Source organism: Eublepharis macularius, chromosome 19, assembly GCF_028583425.1.
Source record: "Eublepharis macularius isolate TG4126 chromosome 19, MPM_Emac_v1.0, whole genome shotgun sequence".
Lineage (NCBI taxonomy): Eukaryota > Metazoa > Chordata > Lepidosauria > Squamata > Eublepharidae > Eublepharis > Eublepharis macularius.
Genome location: NC_072808.1, coordinates 11,976,192 through 11,991,549, shown reverse-complemented (window position 1 = coordinate 11,991,549; position 15,358 = coordinate 11,976,192). Strand labels below are relative to the sequence as shown.

General features: G+C 47.0%; 4 protein-coding genes across 4 annotated transcripts; 2 read left to right on the top strand and 2 right to left on the bottom strand.

The window, feature by feature from the left end:
* Positions 1 to 5,159: 5,159 nt before the first annotated feature.
* LOC129346114 (histone H4) lies at positions 5,160 to 5,603 on the bottom strand. Its single transcript, XM_055003405.1, has one exon. The coding sequence runs from the start codon at positions 5,591 to 5,593 to the stop codon at positions 5,282 to 5,284; it is 312 nt and encodes a 103-aa protein (XP_054859380.1). The 5' UTR covers positions 5,594 to 5,603; the 3' UTR covers positions 5,160 to 5,281.
* A 268-nt stretch (positions 5,604 to 5,871) lies between these two features.
* Positions 5,872 to 8,876, top strand: LOC129345944 (pseudouridine-5'-phosphatase-like). Its single transcript, XM_055003181.1, has one exon. The coding sequence runs from the start codon at positions 6,050 to 6,052 to the stop codon at positions 6,752 to 6,754; it is 705 nt and encodes a 234-aa protein (XP_054859156.1). The 5' UTR covers positions 5,872 to 6,049; the 3' UTR covers positions 6,755 to 8,876.
* Positions 8,877 to 11,921: 3,045 nt separating this feature from the next.
* On the bottom strand, positions 11,922 to 12,568 carry LOC129346193 (histone H2B 5-like). Its single transcript, XM_055003514.1, has one exon. It carries the CDS (start codon positions 12,535 to 12,537, stop codon positions 12,157 to 12,159), a length of 381 nt encoding a protein of 126 aa, XP_054859489.1. The 5' UTR covers positions 12,538 to 12,568; the 3' UTR covers positions 11,922 to 12,156.
* Positions 12,569 to 12,898: 330 nt separating this feature from the next.
* LOC129346174 (histone H2A type 2-C) lies at positions 12,899 to 13,511 on the top strand. The gene has a single exon (XM_055003476.1). The coding sequence runs from the start codon at positions 12,945 to 12,947 to the stop codon at positions 13,332 to 13,334; it is 390 nt and encodes a 129-aa protein (XP_054859451.1). The 5' UTR covers positions 12,899 to 12,944; the 3' UTR covers positions 13,335 to 13,511.
* The last annotated feature ends 1,847 nt before the right edge of the window (positions 13,512 to 15,358 follow it).

The window sequence follows — 15,358 nt, the reverse complement described above, 5'->3', positions numbered from 1 at the left end:
AATGCCATAGAGTTGACCCTTCAGAGCAGCCATTTTCTCCGTGGGAACTGGTCTCTGTTGCCTGGTGATGAGTTGTAATTCCAAGAGATCTCCAGCTACCACCAGGAAGCTGTCTTCATTGTGGGACAGTGCTTAGCTTCAAACTTGTCCCAGCTGTTGTGATTGGCCCTGCTCCATGGCGGCCATTTTGTGATTGGCCCCACCCCATGGTGGCCATTTTGTGATTGGCTCCACTCAGCCATTTTGTGGTGCTGCTCACTATCTCAAAATTTCAAAAACGCCCATAAATTCAACCAGGTTGGGGCACCCTGCTATAAACGCCTGTCAGAAAGATCTGAAAAATTAAGGCAAATTGCCCTAACCCTTGGAAAAGTGGCTAAATCCTGCCTGTTCATTGATAGCAAATTCCAATCAGGCAGCACTGGCTGAGCTTCTGTAGATGCTTGGAATGTTCATGAATATTCTAGCTACTGAGGATGAATGGATTAATTAGAGTGGCCACAAAATTTTGCCTCCAGGAATCCGTGAGGTGAATTTGGAGGCAAACGATCTTTTAAAAGTGAACGAGAAATTAAAAGGGATTTTTGATAATACATAATGAGTGTTTTGTTCCCAAGTAATGTTTACAAAATCTTACCGATGCTATGCGAGAAATGAAAGTTTAGTTTGGCTTTGTGAAAGTCTCCAAGGAAACCTAAAGGGAAGAAGAACCGGGGAGGGAAGAACTATGAAAGCAGATGTTTTATATTCTGGTGGTTTGAGGAAGTAAAATGTCATACAGTATTTACTCAAATGTAATATGGGATTTTTTTCTAGGTACGTGCCCCCCCCCTGCACCGAAAAGAGGGGGTTCATTTACATGCAAGCTATAGTTGAATAATAATTCTGTGTGTGTATGTATAACATATTTGAGGGAGTCATCTTACATTCAGGGCCATCTTCCATTAGAGTAAATATGGTAAATTGAGATGAAATAATTAACCACATTTTTGGCAGAGGATCATAAGAACCTGGGAACTGCTATGCTGGATTAGACCACTAGTCTTCTAATTCAGAAAGGATTCAAGCTTCCAACCCTGGGTGGACAGAATTTGTACAGAAACAGGGTGTGAGGGGTGTCTGTTTTCCAAGATGTTACAGATTATCTTGGCTAGAAATTACCCAATATACCTATTTTGGTGTCTTTATTCATGCCATTTTTTTAAAAAATAAAGCATTCTAGCATTCTCTGACAATGAGTTTTCTAGATCAATGGTTTTCACACCGTCTTGAGAGAACACTTGCAAAACCATCTGCTGCGGAAGTTCTGCATTCTGTAGAAAACGGAGGCATTCAGAAGCGGGGATGAGGAGGGAGTTTGATTCAAGAATAACACAAGCCAAGCTTGTTAGGCTCCTCCACTGTTACATTTGACCAGAGACTGCAACTCCAGGGTGTGTCTAACACTTGCGTCTGTGCCTGTGCAACACAGACGAAGGACAGTAGTGGCTGGTAAGCAGATGTTCAGGGAACCTTCTCTGTCCTTTATCATTTTAAAATTGCATCTGCCTCAGTTAAGATTCTCAAGACATTTGCTAAGATCTTCATCCGTAGAAAGCTCAATGATGCTTCCACAGAGTCTCAGAAGATCCTAGGACACTGAGAACAATTAAAGTACAGAAGGTTTCCAACTCCACCCCCCTCAATGGTGGAGGAGACTGCCCTCAAGTCAGAGTTGGCTTATGGCGACCCCTGGTGGGGTTTTCATGGCAAGAGAGACTAACAGAGGTGGTTTGCCATTGCCTGCCCTCTGCAACCCTCGTCTTCACTGGAGGTCTCCCATTCAATTACTAAACAAAGTCGACCCTGCTTAGTTTCTTAGATCTGACGAGATCAGGCTCATCTGGGCTATCCCAGGGTATGGTTCCTTAATGACTGTGTAATACATAGAAACAGGGCTCATTTTGAGGGGGAACGCGCTGGAACACAGTTCTGGCAGTTCCCCAAAGAGGTCACATGTCAGGTGGCCCCACCCACCTCTCTGCCATTTTGGGCCCGTTTCACCTTGGACTGGGGTCGAAACGGCCCAGATCGGGCCTCTGACAGGTGGTGAATCACTCTCCCACTCAGCAGCAGCCCGATCCTGACCATTTTGGGCCCCTTTTCGGCCATTTTCAGCCCCCTGTTGCCATTTGGGGCCCAATTTTGGCCCTGAATGGCCAGGATTGGGTACAAAACAGCCAGGATAGGTGATTTCAGGGGGTGTGGCACATGCAAATCAGTTATGCTAATGACACACTTCTGGTGACGTCAAGGGGCATGGCATATGCTGATGAGTTATGCTAATGAGTTATGCTAATGAGTTCCTCCAGCTCTTTTTCTACTAAATGACCCCTGCATAGAAATGAAACAGATCAAAACTTTCTCCATCACTTTCATAGGATAGGAACTCCCCTGCTGAATTTCTGCCTGTAGTTCATTCACTGTAAAAAGCTCCGGAGTGCAACAAAAGAGGGGAAAAAGAAACCCCACTGCAGAGTTTAAATATGATCTTAAAGTGGGATTCCAAGACTCCACTCAAGTCACATACAGCTCCATCTCTCCATGGGCCAGAAGCAAGAAAGGAGTCCTTTCAAGATCAACTTTGCTCACTCTGCTAATTTGGTCATCTGAGGCCTTCCCTTCTGGACATTTGTTTTCAAATTCTGAACATAGCCAGGGGACATGATCTAGATTTCAGTTTCTTCCTAGGTCCAAGAATGTTTTCAATGCACTGAGAAAAAGTGGGTTTTTGCTTGGACTCAGAATCCAACACCTCCCCCCCACCATAAAAGATGTAACTCGGTAGAAATCTAGTTACCCAGCTTTATGATTAACAAAACAGTGCCCGTGAAGCATATTTGCATGTCTCCTGCATTTCACTTCCACAAACGAAATCATCCTTTCGTTAGCAGAAATGTGTTTTAAAATTTTCAAGACGTTGTTGCACAAACTTCATTGTATTCAAACAGATACATCTGCTTGCATGGTAAAAAGTAAAGGTAATTCCCTGTGCAAGCACCGAGTCATTACTGACCCATGGGGGGGGACATCACATCATGACGTTTTCTTGGCAGACTTTTTACAAGGTGGTTTGCCATTTCCTTCCCCAGTCATCTACACTTTACACCCCAGGAAACTGGGTACTCATTTTACCAATCTCGGAAAGATGGAAGGCTGAGTCAACCTTGAGCCGGCTGCTGCTTGCATGACGCACAGCTAAAGGATGAAAGGTGTGGTCTATGTTTTTATGTACACCCATGCTATCTATTAAATATTGCATTTGAACAATATTTTGGCATAAGGATGGTGGCATGTGCAAATGCTGCAACTCACACAACGATCCTTCAGTTAATGGGACAGTGTGAAGTCTCACATGCAAAGCTAAAAATGATTGAAAACATGACTCGCAATGAATACCAAGATATAGCTTATGTACACAGATGACTAAGGGCCAAGCTACACATGACGAATGACACTTGAAGGGCAAGTGGATTAAGTGGAGGGCAAGTGAACAGGGAGAAATACACTTGCCGTTCAAGTGTCATTCGTCATGTGTAGCTTGGCCCTTAGAGATGGTGAACCAACCGTTCAGTCACCCTAAGCACAATCTGGAGAGTGGACACGGTGGGTTATTGGTGCAAACTGCAGAGGTGAGTACAGAGCTTACCTTGCTGAGACTCTCAACTCACTTACTTGGGGGATGAACTGGGATTTGAAGCTGGTGTCCTCTATTTGCGGCTGTAACAACTACATTACATACTTCAGGAAAGCAAACAGGCATGCAGAGGGTGAAGGAGGAGCAAGACCCCACAGCACACACTAATTTCTCTACATCAGACACTTCAGTGCCTGTTTGTCAAGTATAGAGACACACGATGTTAGCCGGGAAGTGTAGTTTTAAAAGACAGAGCCCACAGAGGTCACTCCTCAGAAGTTTGTTAATTTCATCTTTGCCTCTGGAAGGCTCTGTCAATTTCACCTCTCCAGTCTAAAATTGTGTGGGATCACAATAAGAGGGCAGTGAGGAATGGAAATGGGCTGGAGCTGCCTTCCAGAGCTGGGCTTGGACCTGGAGAGGTTATAGTGGGTGGAAGTTTCCCTTCTGGCATTTCACAGCCCCTTCACACAGCTGCGGTGTGTAGCAAAGCCTTTGCCCTGCCACCAGCTCTGTCTTTTTAAACCACCCTTCTGGGCTAACATTGCATCTCCCCTCAGTGTTCTTCATGTGTCAGATGTCTCATGTTACTGGCAATGTGCTGTAGTACTGGACATACACGATTTTTTCCCCCTGTTTGGTTGGGCCAAGGAACTTTGCATATACTTAGAAAACAGATTTTAAACCCTCAGTTGACAACAGAAGGGAAAAACCACACGAAATGCTACATGACAGCTTTGGACAAGCGTTGCCAATTTTGGATCTTTCAGCATAGGTTTGAAAACAATGTGCATGAACAGCAAACATTTAAAGAAAACAGAAAGCTTAGGGGAATGGAAAACAGCCACAAGCTGGTTTTAGGAAAACAGTCCAGTAGTAGAACAGCAGGATTAGAGTCCAGTGGCACCTGAGAGACCAGCAAGACGTCCAGGGTAGAAACTTTGGCGAGTCAAAGCTCCCTTTTTCAGATACAATGTACTCTCTCTTTTACAAGAAACCAGGTAAGAATCTGACCTGGAAATTCAAGAGCCGGTCAAGTGTCTCCTCCACTCACTCTACCCCCATCCCAGGGCAATGCTGCCTCCAAACAGCAAGAGGACTACAGTTCCCGCCATGCCTCGCGTCTCCAAGCAACGGGATTGAAGCTCGCAAATCCTCCGCCTTTATGTGACTTCATTGACTGTAGCCAATGAGACCGCAGAGGCGAACAAAGGACTCGAGGACAAAGGCTGATGGTGAAACATGCAGTACCTCTACCTAGAAGAAAAAATTAAGTTTCTTTGTCCTGGAACATAGGGAGTTCAGTTGCTTTGGGGGAAGTTTAAAACACGCTAATATCTAACGCAAAGCTAAATCCACTCCGTCCTGCTAAATTTAAAAAGGGGGGCAATTAACGACTTCTAACTTCTCAGCAACAGCTTCCTCTCTCAGACACGGTTTAAAAGTTTACAGAAAATACAGCTCGCTAATGGATCATCGAAAATTTATTTAAGGGATACTAGCGTTAGTTCTCTGCAAGAAGCAACACAGCTCTTTTTATTGGATAAAGTGGGTGGCCCTTAAAAGGGCCTTTTATTTTTTTGTTGCGCTTTGGAGCAAAAAGGTTTAGCCCCCGAAGCCGTACAGAGTGCGGCCCTGGCGTTTCAAAGCGTAGACCACGTCCATAGCAGTCACGGTCTTCCTCTTGGCGTGCTCGGTGTAGGTCACGGCATCTCGGATGACGTTCTCCAGGAAAACCTTCAGCACCCCGCGGGTCTCCTCGTAGATCAGCCCGGAGATACGCTTCACACCCCCGCGCCGAGCCAGGCGCCGAATAGCCGGCTTCGTTATACCTTGGATGTTATCCCGCAAGACTTTACGGTGGCGCTTAGCGCCCCCTTTGCCAAGGCCCTTTCCTCCTTTGCCACGTCCAGACATCTTCTCTCTTTCTCCAACAAAAACCAAAGCAACCTAGAAACACTGCAACGTGCGTTTATATTGCCTGAAGTCCGACCAGAGAGAAAACTCAGAAGTCAGGGGGTGGCCACTACTCTTACTTTGCATACGTTTCTGGGATTCTGCCAATCAGCATCGGATGTGTTTCAAAACGTCCAATCAGAAACCGATGTTTCAAAAGGAACATTTTGGCGCTTTCCCCCTCCGCCCTTGAGCCTGCGTGGAAAAGTGACCTTTGCCTCTTCCGCAATTTTCACGCCCTGAATTGCTAATCTGCCCCAAGCTAAGCAAACGGTAATGGTCCTGCTGTTTCGGTGACGCATATGTTTTATTTTATATATATATATATATATATTATTTTCTCAGCGGGATAAGGGGCAGATCCGGCCGCGGTCCAGGAATCGTCTTTCTGTTCGCAGAGGGCTGCTTATTGCCGCGATGGCCTCGTCTTCCTCTAGCCCTCCCCAGTTCCGAGCCGTCTCTCACCTGATCTTTGACATGGACGGCCTGCTCTTGGACACCGAGCGCCTTTACACGGTCGTCTACCAAGAAATCTGTCAGCGTTTTGGCAAGACGTACACTTGGGATGTGAAATCCTTAGCCATGGGCAAGAAAGCTCTGGAGGGGGCAGCGATCATTCGCGAGGCGCTGGATCTGCCTCTCAGCGCCGAAGAACTCTTGCGGGAATGCAAAATCGAGCAAGAAAAAGTCTTCCCCTCGGCGGCCTTGATGCCGGGGGTGGAAAAACTCGTCCGCCACCTGCATCGACACGAGATCCCCATCGCTGTCGCCACCAGCTCGTCCCGAGCCTCCTTCGAAGTGAAGACCGGCCACCACAAGGCCTTCTTTAGTCTGTTTCATCACATCGTCTTGGGAGACGACCCAGAAGTGAAGGAAGGCAAGCCGCGGCCCGATGTGTTCTTAGCCTGCGCCAGGAGGTTCGACCCGCCGCCCAAGCTGGGCGAGTGCCTTGTCTTTGAGGACGCTCCCAATGGGGTCCAAGCAGCGCTGACCGCCGGCATGCAAGTGGTTATGATCCCCGATGAAAACCTGGATCGAGATCTGACCAAGGGAGCGACCCTCGTGTTGGACTCGATGGCCGATTTCAAGCCGGAACTGTTTGGCTTACCCCCATTGGATTAAGACTTTTGTGTTTTTCTTGGTTTCGAATTGTAATGATTTAGGGCCAAGCTACAAGTGACGAATGACACTTGAACGGCAAGTGTATTTCTCCCTGTTCACTTGCCCTCCACTCAATCCACTTGCCCTTCAAGTGTCATTCGTCATGTGTAGCTTGGCCCTAAGTCTTCCTGATTTGGGGTGGGAAGACTTTTTTAAAAAATTCAGCAGCCTGAGTCTAATCAAAATCATATGTTCTATTTCTGTAAAGCCTTCCTGATTTGGAGTGAGAAGGCTTTTTTTTAAATTCAGAAGCATACGTCTGATCAAAATCATATATTCTATTTCTATAAAGTTTACTCATTGATTCAAAGCCAGGAGAGATAACTGGAAATATGGGTAGGCTGTATATACACGACAAGGATTTGGGGGCCTTTTAAAAACCTACACTCCCTTTTTTTGCATGTGTATATGGGTCTGAATTATATCTGTTGTATTGTTTTGTTTACTGTTCCATGTCTGCTACACTTTGGGCTTTTCATTCTCACAGTAAGTGCACTCTTCGTAATTCCCACGTTCAGCTCCGATAGGGTCAAATAGAAACTCTTCAGCATTTTGCAGAAAAATGTTTATTGGCATGGATTTCATGCAGGCCCATTTTTACTTGGCATTAAAATGCTTTAAAAAAATAAATGATTACCTCTCTCGAAATTGCAACCATGTAATTGTGTGGGAAATACTATAAGACTGTCTATTTCCTTCCCTCTACTGGTTTCCCACATATTCCTGCTGTTTTGTAACAAAAGAATAACTTGCAAATGTAGCAAATGACAAGGAAAACTGGTTCTCTAGAACTCTCCTGAAATAAAGGTTAGGATCGGTGTTCAATAGCACCTTAAAGAACAACTAGATTTCTGATGTATGCACTCATCAGATACAAGGATTGGAAAAGGAAGGAGTCTTTATAAATCCAAGAGGGTCATTGTAGAGTGTCAGGAAGCTTCCTATAATACATGTTGTAATTAGCTTGATAGAGCAGGGATGAAAATCAGCATCTGTTATGTGAGAAAAACCCAGTGTCCTGATTCAACCCAGGGGGATCCATTGTTCCAAATGTGCAAATGGACTCCATTTCAGCAATCTCACCGTATAATTTTCCTGTGAAGTTTCTCTGCTTGAGAACTGCTGTTCTTAACTCAGCTGATAGAATGTACTGGCAGATTAAAACCCACTGGTTTTTTTAATTGTTGTGATGTTTATATCAGATATATGCCCGTTCATTCTTTTTGCAAGCCCGTTTGCCCAACAGAGAGCAGAAAGGCATTGCTGACACTTCGTGGCATATATAATGTTGAAAAAAGAACAAGTGAATGCGCCTGAGTTGGTATGGCTGGTGGTATAAGGTCCAGTGATTGTGTGGTTGGAGTGAATGTGGGGACAGAGTGGCATCTTGGTTTATTGAAGGTCCTGGTCCCAGAGTTGTATCCACCTTGGGAAGTGCATTGTTGTGAGTGAATTGTTTAAGGTTGTGGGAGCTAGCTGGCTGTGGGCAAACAAAGGTTTGCTTCTCAATGCCTGTGAGAGCATTATCATTGGCTAGCAATGTGTTAAACTGGTTTGAGCTGGGAACGGTATGTGACCTCCAGTGTTGTTCCATTTGGGCTTATTTCGTAGCACGTCATCCCTTGGTATCATTCTGGCTTTGTTGATTTGTTTTCTTTCTACATCTGGGGGGTAAGTCCAGAAATCTAGGACATAGGATTTTTCTCACATAATTTTCTGCACTTGGCATCCCCGTTCTATCAAGCTAAATGCAACATGTATTATAGTTCATGTTCCAATACTCTAGTTTAAAATTCCCCTCCCACCATTTGCCTGGATGATAGACATGTTCCTTTTTACACTCCTTGTATCTGATGAAGGCAGCTTTAACTCTCAAATACCCTTGGAATCTAGTTGGCCTTTAAGGTACTATTGCAGCACAATCCTAAGAAGAGTTACTCCAGTCTAAGCCTATTGATTTCAATGGGTTTAGACTGCGGGAACTTTGTTTAGGATTGCACTGCTGGACTGGTATCTTACTCTTCAATTGTAGACCAACACGTTTATCCACCTGAAACTAAATAAAGATCATGAATGAACCCAATTTTGGTCAGCCCCCAAAGTCAACACCGTTCTGTTTAAAGTGTTTTGGCTAAAGTTTACACTGACTACACATTTAATCCAGAAAAGTCTTAAAAGCAGTTGGGCCAATATGCAATTGTGCAGTGAAAAAAGTTACTTGAAAGAAAGGTATATGATTACTGCCAATATTTATTCTCCGGTATAGAAATGTTGCCAGTATTAGAAACTCTGAAAGAAAACACAGCATTTCTAATACTGGCAACATTTCTATACCCAGAGAATAAATATTGGCAGTAATCATATACCTTTCTTTCAAACAACCTTTTTCACTGAACAATTGCGTATTGGCCCAACTCAACTGCTCCTTGCAAACTGGTATGTGTGTGTGCTTCTTTTTAACAGCAGAAATCAGTGCAAATCTCTTCCTCTCAGTAGCAAACAAATTGAAAGTGCTTCAGGGATAAGAAAGGCACTACTTGACTGTTTTTCATTCCTTAACTCGATCTATTTGTAGAGACCTCGGTTGCAGGACTAGAGGTCAAGTATGTGGCTTTCAAAAATAGCAGTTGAAGTTTGCAGAACCAGCGAAGGGTAGTGAATAGAGTGCTAGATGATGACAAGACCTGGATTCAAATCCTTGCCCAATGTCAAAACTTGGTGGAATCTGTTAACGTACCTTCTGACCAAGCCGACCTCACTAGGGTGTTGTGAGAATAAAATGGAACATTTTGTCGCTCTTTACAAGAACCGGATATAATAGTTCAAAAATGTAGAACTCAGTTTGAACTATGTTCAGTTCTGGAATTTTGAAACGGAATTATACACTGATTCCCATCACCCTCAGCTTCCAAGCTGGGTAGAACAGGCTTTGGGTTCCAGGAGTTGACACAACATATGCCCGCCTGGGACTCAAGACATAACTTCCAGATGAAGTCAAAGTTCTATGCAAAAATACAAGCCACAACATCTCTTTGTAGAACTTACCATTGGGCCAAAAACCAGACAAAAAACCCACGCACAATCTTTGGGACGTTCACGTTTTCCTGTCATTTCACTTTTGAATTCTATCTAGATACTTCCCTTCCTCCTAAATACATCCCATATTACCTTTCCAGAGCTTTTCCCTTCACAAGTTTTTTTTAAAGCAACCCTCAGGAATTATTAATCACAAGAGTGTGTGTGTCTATGATTGTTGCAGAACAGGCCCCCAAATTACATAGTCTAACAACGCAACCCTAAAAAGTTACTCCAGTCTAAGCCCATTTATTTCAATTAGATTAGACTAGAGTAACTCTGTTTAGGATTACACTGTAAATTTGGCCATAGATCCAGAGGAGTTAGCCATGTTAGTCCGTAATTGCAAAATAGTAAAGAGTTCAGTAGCACCTTTAAGACACCAAATTTATTGTAGCATAACCTTTGGAGAACCACGGCTCTCTTCATCAGATGCATCTGACAAACAGAGCTATGGTTCTGGAGAGCTTATCCTATAACATAATTGTCTTAGCAGGTTTCACACGACTCACATTTATCCCCGTGTGCCTGTGCTGGCGCACCAGGATAAAAAGTGCACTGTGGAACACTGCCTCCGGAGGGCGCCACTGGTGGCGGACGGCCAGGCAAGTCTGCCTGGCCCTCTGCCGGTGGGCTACGTAGCCCAGCTAGGGGAGGAGAGCAGCACAGGAAGATTGACATGCCTGCAAGCCCCGGCGACGCACCTAGAAGTCTGGCCGCCCTCTGAGCCCTGCCAGAGCTGGGATGCGCCACTCTAGGTGGAGACGGGCGAGGGCGAAGCGCCCCCTGCCTGTTAGCCCCGCCAGAACTGGGGTGCACCGCTCCCATTGCCTCGGCTCCACCGAGAGCGGCGCGCTCTAGCTCCAGTGGGGCTCACAGGGCGGCAGGCGTGTCGCCTTCCTGCATCTCAGCCCTCCCCAGACCCCCCTTGCCCCTTCACTGGCCAGCCCTCCCCAGACCGCTCCTGCCTCAGCCCTCCCCAGACCCCCCTTGCCCTCCCTACCTGCCTGCCACAGACCCCTCCTGCCTCTCAGCCCTCCCCCAACCCCCCTTGCCCCCTACCTGCCAACTCTCCCCAGACCCTTCCTGCCTATCAGCCCTCCCCAGACCCACTTGCCCTCCCTGCCCATCCCAGACCCCTGCTGCCTCTCAGCCCTCCCCAGACCCCTGCTGCCTCAGTCCTCTCCCAACCCCCCTTGCCCCCTACCTGCCAGCCCTCCCAGGACCCCCTTGCCCCCTACCTGCCAGTCCTCTCCAGACCCCTCCTGCCTCTCAGCCCTCCCAGGACCCCCTTGCCCCCTACCTGCCAGCCCTCCCCAGACCCCTCCTGCCTCTCAGCCCTCCCCAGACCCCCTTGCCCCCTACCTGCCAACTCTCTCCAGGTCCCTCCTGCCTCTCAGTCCTCCCCAGATCTCTCCTGCCTGTTAGCCCTCCCCCCCCCAGCCCCAGCCCCAGCCCCAGCCCCAGCCCCAGCCCCAGCCCTCTATAGCCCCTTGTATTTATTTGCACAACAGGCTTTGTTTCTAGTGCTACAATAAAGTCGGTTTGTCTTAAAGGTGCTACTGGACTCTTTACTGCAAATCTGGAGAATTGAAACAATATATTGCATTTTCCTTTGACTACAATACAGGCTGCGTTTGTAACAAAATTTGAGCCTATTCAGTCACAGTAAAGCATGCTAAAGAGCGGGCTTATAACACAGCAGCACAGAAAAAGAGCCCAACAGGTTCTTTCCACTCCACAACCCTACATTTCCACAACCCTACATTACTACACTTACAGAACAATCCTAAACCGAGTTACTCCAGTCTATGCCCATTTGATTTCAGCAGACTTGGTTTAGGATTGCACTGTCAGTTCTAGACACAATAAGTGGACTCCCACTGAAAGTGAAAAAAACCCATTAAAGACAAGTAAAGCTTAGTACTCCCCCCCCCCCCTTTTATTGCAATTTTTACAGAACGGAGATAGGGAAAAATAAGTTTTTTTCCAATAAGAGAAAATAAAGCATTTCTTTATTGCGTTAAAAGCAGACCATATGCAATCAAAGATAACTTGTTTTGCAACGAAAGGCCCATTTATTAAGGGAGGGCGGAAAGGACTAAAATCCGTGCAATTTTATTCTGGAAAAAAAAAGTCCTAGACTCCAATGAAAGAAAAAAATTAAGATAAATCTCCGGGTTAAGATTAAAGCATCCGTCAGGCCAGCTTTTTTAATGAGGAGGTGGGTGGCTCTGAAAAGAGCCTTTGGGTTCAAAGCGTCCTTCCCTGGGCGGGCGCGGCGGGGCTCACTTGGAGCTGGTGTACTTGGTGACGGCCTTGGTGCCCTCGGAGACGGCGTGCTTGGCCAGCTCGCCGGGCAGCAGGAGGCGCACGGCCGTCTGGATCTCGCGGGAGGTGATGGTGGAGCGCTTGTTGTAGTGCGCCAGGCGGGAGGCCTCGCCGGCGATGCGCTCGAAGATGTCGTTGACGAAGGAGTTCATGATGCTCATGGCCTTGGACGAGATGCCCGTGTCCGGGTGCACCTGCTTCAGCACCTTGTACACGTAGATGGAGTAGCTCTCCTTGCGGCTCTTGCGGCGCTTCTTGTCGCCCTTCTTCTGCGTCTTGGTCACCGCTTTCTTCGAGCCCTTCTTGGCGGCCGGGGCGGACTTCGCTGGTTCGGGCATCTCGGAGGATCTTTCTCGAGCGCGGGCAAAACACAAATGAGGCCAGCCTCCGGCTCGCCTCTATTTAAAAGCGCGTTTATGCAAATGAAGGTATCCAAGTTCTGGCTTTCCTATTGGCTCCAGAGACTCCGACCTCCCCGCCACTGCGCGCGCACATGCAAATTAGAGGACTGAGATACCCTCCGTCCGCATTGGACGGAGACAACATCTTCTCCCTCGGTTGGTGCAGCTGAGAAATCCATTTCCCCATTGGTCGCCCGGCGCCCAACTCCAAAAGCAGCCAATCAAAAGTGCCGGTGAAGAGGGCTCAGGAAGGCATAAAAGCCCCCAGTTCCGCTCCGACTCATTATTCGTGGTTTGTTTTCGGAGCTGCTGAGTTTTTTCCTTTTGGAATCGGTGACGCCACGATGTCTGGCCGCGGCAAGCAAGGCGGAAAGGCGAGAGCCAAGGCCAAGTCGCGCTCCTCCCGCGCCGGCTTGCAGTTCCCCGTGGGCCGCGTCCACCGTCTCTTGCGCAAAGGCAACTACGCCGAGCGGGTGGGCGCCGGAGCTCCCGTCTACCTGGCCGCCGTGCTGGAGTACCTGACGGCCGAGATCCTCGAGCTGGCGGGCAACGCCGCCCGCGACAACAAGAAGACCCGCATCATCCCCCGCCACCTGCAGCTGGCCATCCGCAACGACGAGGAGCTCAACAAACTCCTGGGCAAAGTCACCATCGCTCAAGGAGGCGTCCTGCCCAACATCCAGGCCGTCCTCCTGCCCAAGAAGACCGAAAGCCACAAGGCCAAAGGCAAATAAAGCTTTGAACCCGAACAGGGAGGCCTTCGCGCTGCATCTTGAACCTAAAGGCTCTTTTCAGAGCCACCCACAGTTTCGTGGAAAGAGCTGCGAGTTTCTTGAAAGGAGCCTTCGAACTTTACTGGTTTGCAAAAACTAGACTTTAATATATATATAAAAGACATTGCTTTTCCAAAGTGGTCACTTGTTTTTTCTCATTGGGTTGGTAAGTAGTTGACCAGATTTGTCAGTTTCCGAAAAAGCCCCGCCCACCTCGGAGCTTCTGGGTTCCCATGCTAAAAACAAGTGGCTGTTCCCTAGGGAGGGGTGAAGGGCGCTCTGGCACAGCAACTTAGTCCATGGGGGGAAAGTAACTTTAAAAAGAGTATTCCCGAAAGTGAGTTCAGAATAATTCCTGTGAAGGGACCTGTGTGCTGGCAGTTGCTAAGGGATAGGATCTACCAGAATAACTAATAATAACATTTCATGTATATATTGCCATTCAGGACAATTTAACACCCACTCAGAGGGTTTACAAAGTGTGTTGTTATCCCCACAACAATCACCCTGTGAGGTGGGTGGGGCTGAGAGAGCTGTGACTGACCCAAGGTCACCCAGCTGGCTTCAAGTGGAGGAGTGGGGAATCGAACCTGGCTCTCCAGATTAGAGTCCTGCCGCTCTTAACCACTACGCCAAAAGGAACTTCTGTGTCCAGAGGCAGTAAACCTTGGAGCCAGAACAAGGAGGCCACATCAAGAGGAGGCCTCAGTCTCTGTTCTGGGTTTATTGGCTGTCCAGAGGTTGGCCTGTGTGGACCCAGCAGAGCTCTCACTTTGGGCACTTCTGCGCTTCTTGCTCCATGAATCAGTTTCCACCAACTTTGCATCCTGTTAGCTGAATAGAGCCCTTTCTCCAAGAAACTGCCAGAGACCTGTTTTGTGCCTCCCTTTTATCCTGGCAACTGTCCTGCCTGTTGAAAAGAGCAAGAGATCAGTAGCACCTATAAGACCAACAAAATTTATTGTAGAGAGTATGATCTTCCCTGAGACACAGCTCTCTTCTTCAGATACGTGAAAACTCATACTCTGCAATACATTTACAGATACATACAGATAATTAAACTCATCTTGCAATCACCTAAAACGGTTTTGCCTATAAACACAATGCATAGAATCCTATGAAGCTATCAATGTATCTGTACATATATTCCGTCACAAGATTACAAGATGAGTTTATTTATCGGATGCACTTTACACTGTATAAATATCCTATGATTTTCTCTTTATCTGAGATTATTGTTCCTTGCTCATTTACTGTACCTCCCGCTGTCTCTCTCTGTTTGTATTCAGGTAGAGTAAAGAGGCTGAGCGGCCTAAAACCAGGCAGGGCGCTTAGCGATGAATTACCCACGGTACATTTCAGGGCTACTCAGTTTAGAGGACAGCAGGTAAGGGGCATGTCAAGCAACACCTTGTTCCAAAGGTTCTAAGCATTTTTGTCCTTTAAAGCCCCTTGGAGCACTTGCTTGAGGAAGGGTTTAATATCACAGCATAAACTCGCATACTTTATAGTGGAACTGCTAGGCCCCTTTCCCCATTTAAAAATTAAAGAGATCGAATGGATTCCTATCCGGGAGAGATCATTATCTCACGACAGATGCTAATTTCTAATCAAATCATACTGGTGTACCATTGTGTACACTAGCCTCACTCTTTTTTGCTCCCCCCCCCCCATCCTTCTCCTGGCTGGGATATAAAGGTTCAGGGATCTCCATAGGTATCCAAAGAAGGGAGCTTTAACTCTGGAAAGCTTGGAAGTGGAAAGTGCAGTCAAGTCATAGCTAACTTAAGGCGACCCTTGGTGAGTTTTCATGGCAAGAGACTAAAGAGGTGGTTTGCCATTGCCTGCCTTTGCAACCTTGGTCTTCATTGAAGGTCTCCCTTCCAATTACTAACCAAGGCTGACCCTGCTTAGCTTCTGAGATCTGACGGCTCACCTGGGCTATCCAGGTCAGGGCGTGGAAAGCTTGTACCCTGAAAATCCTG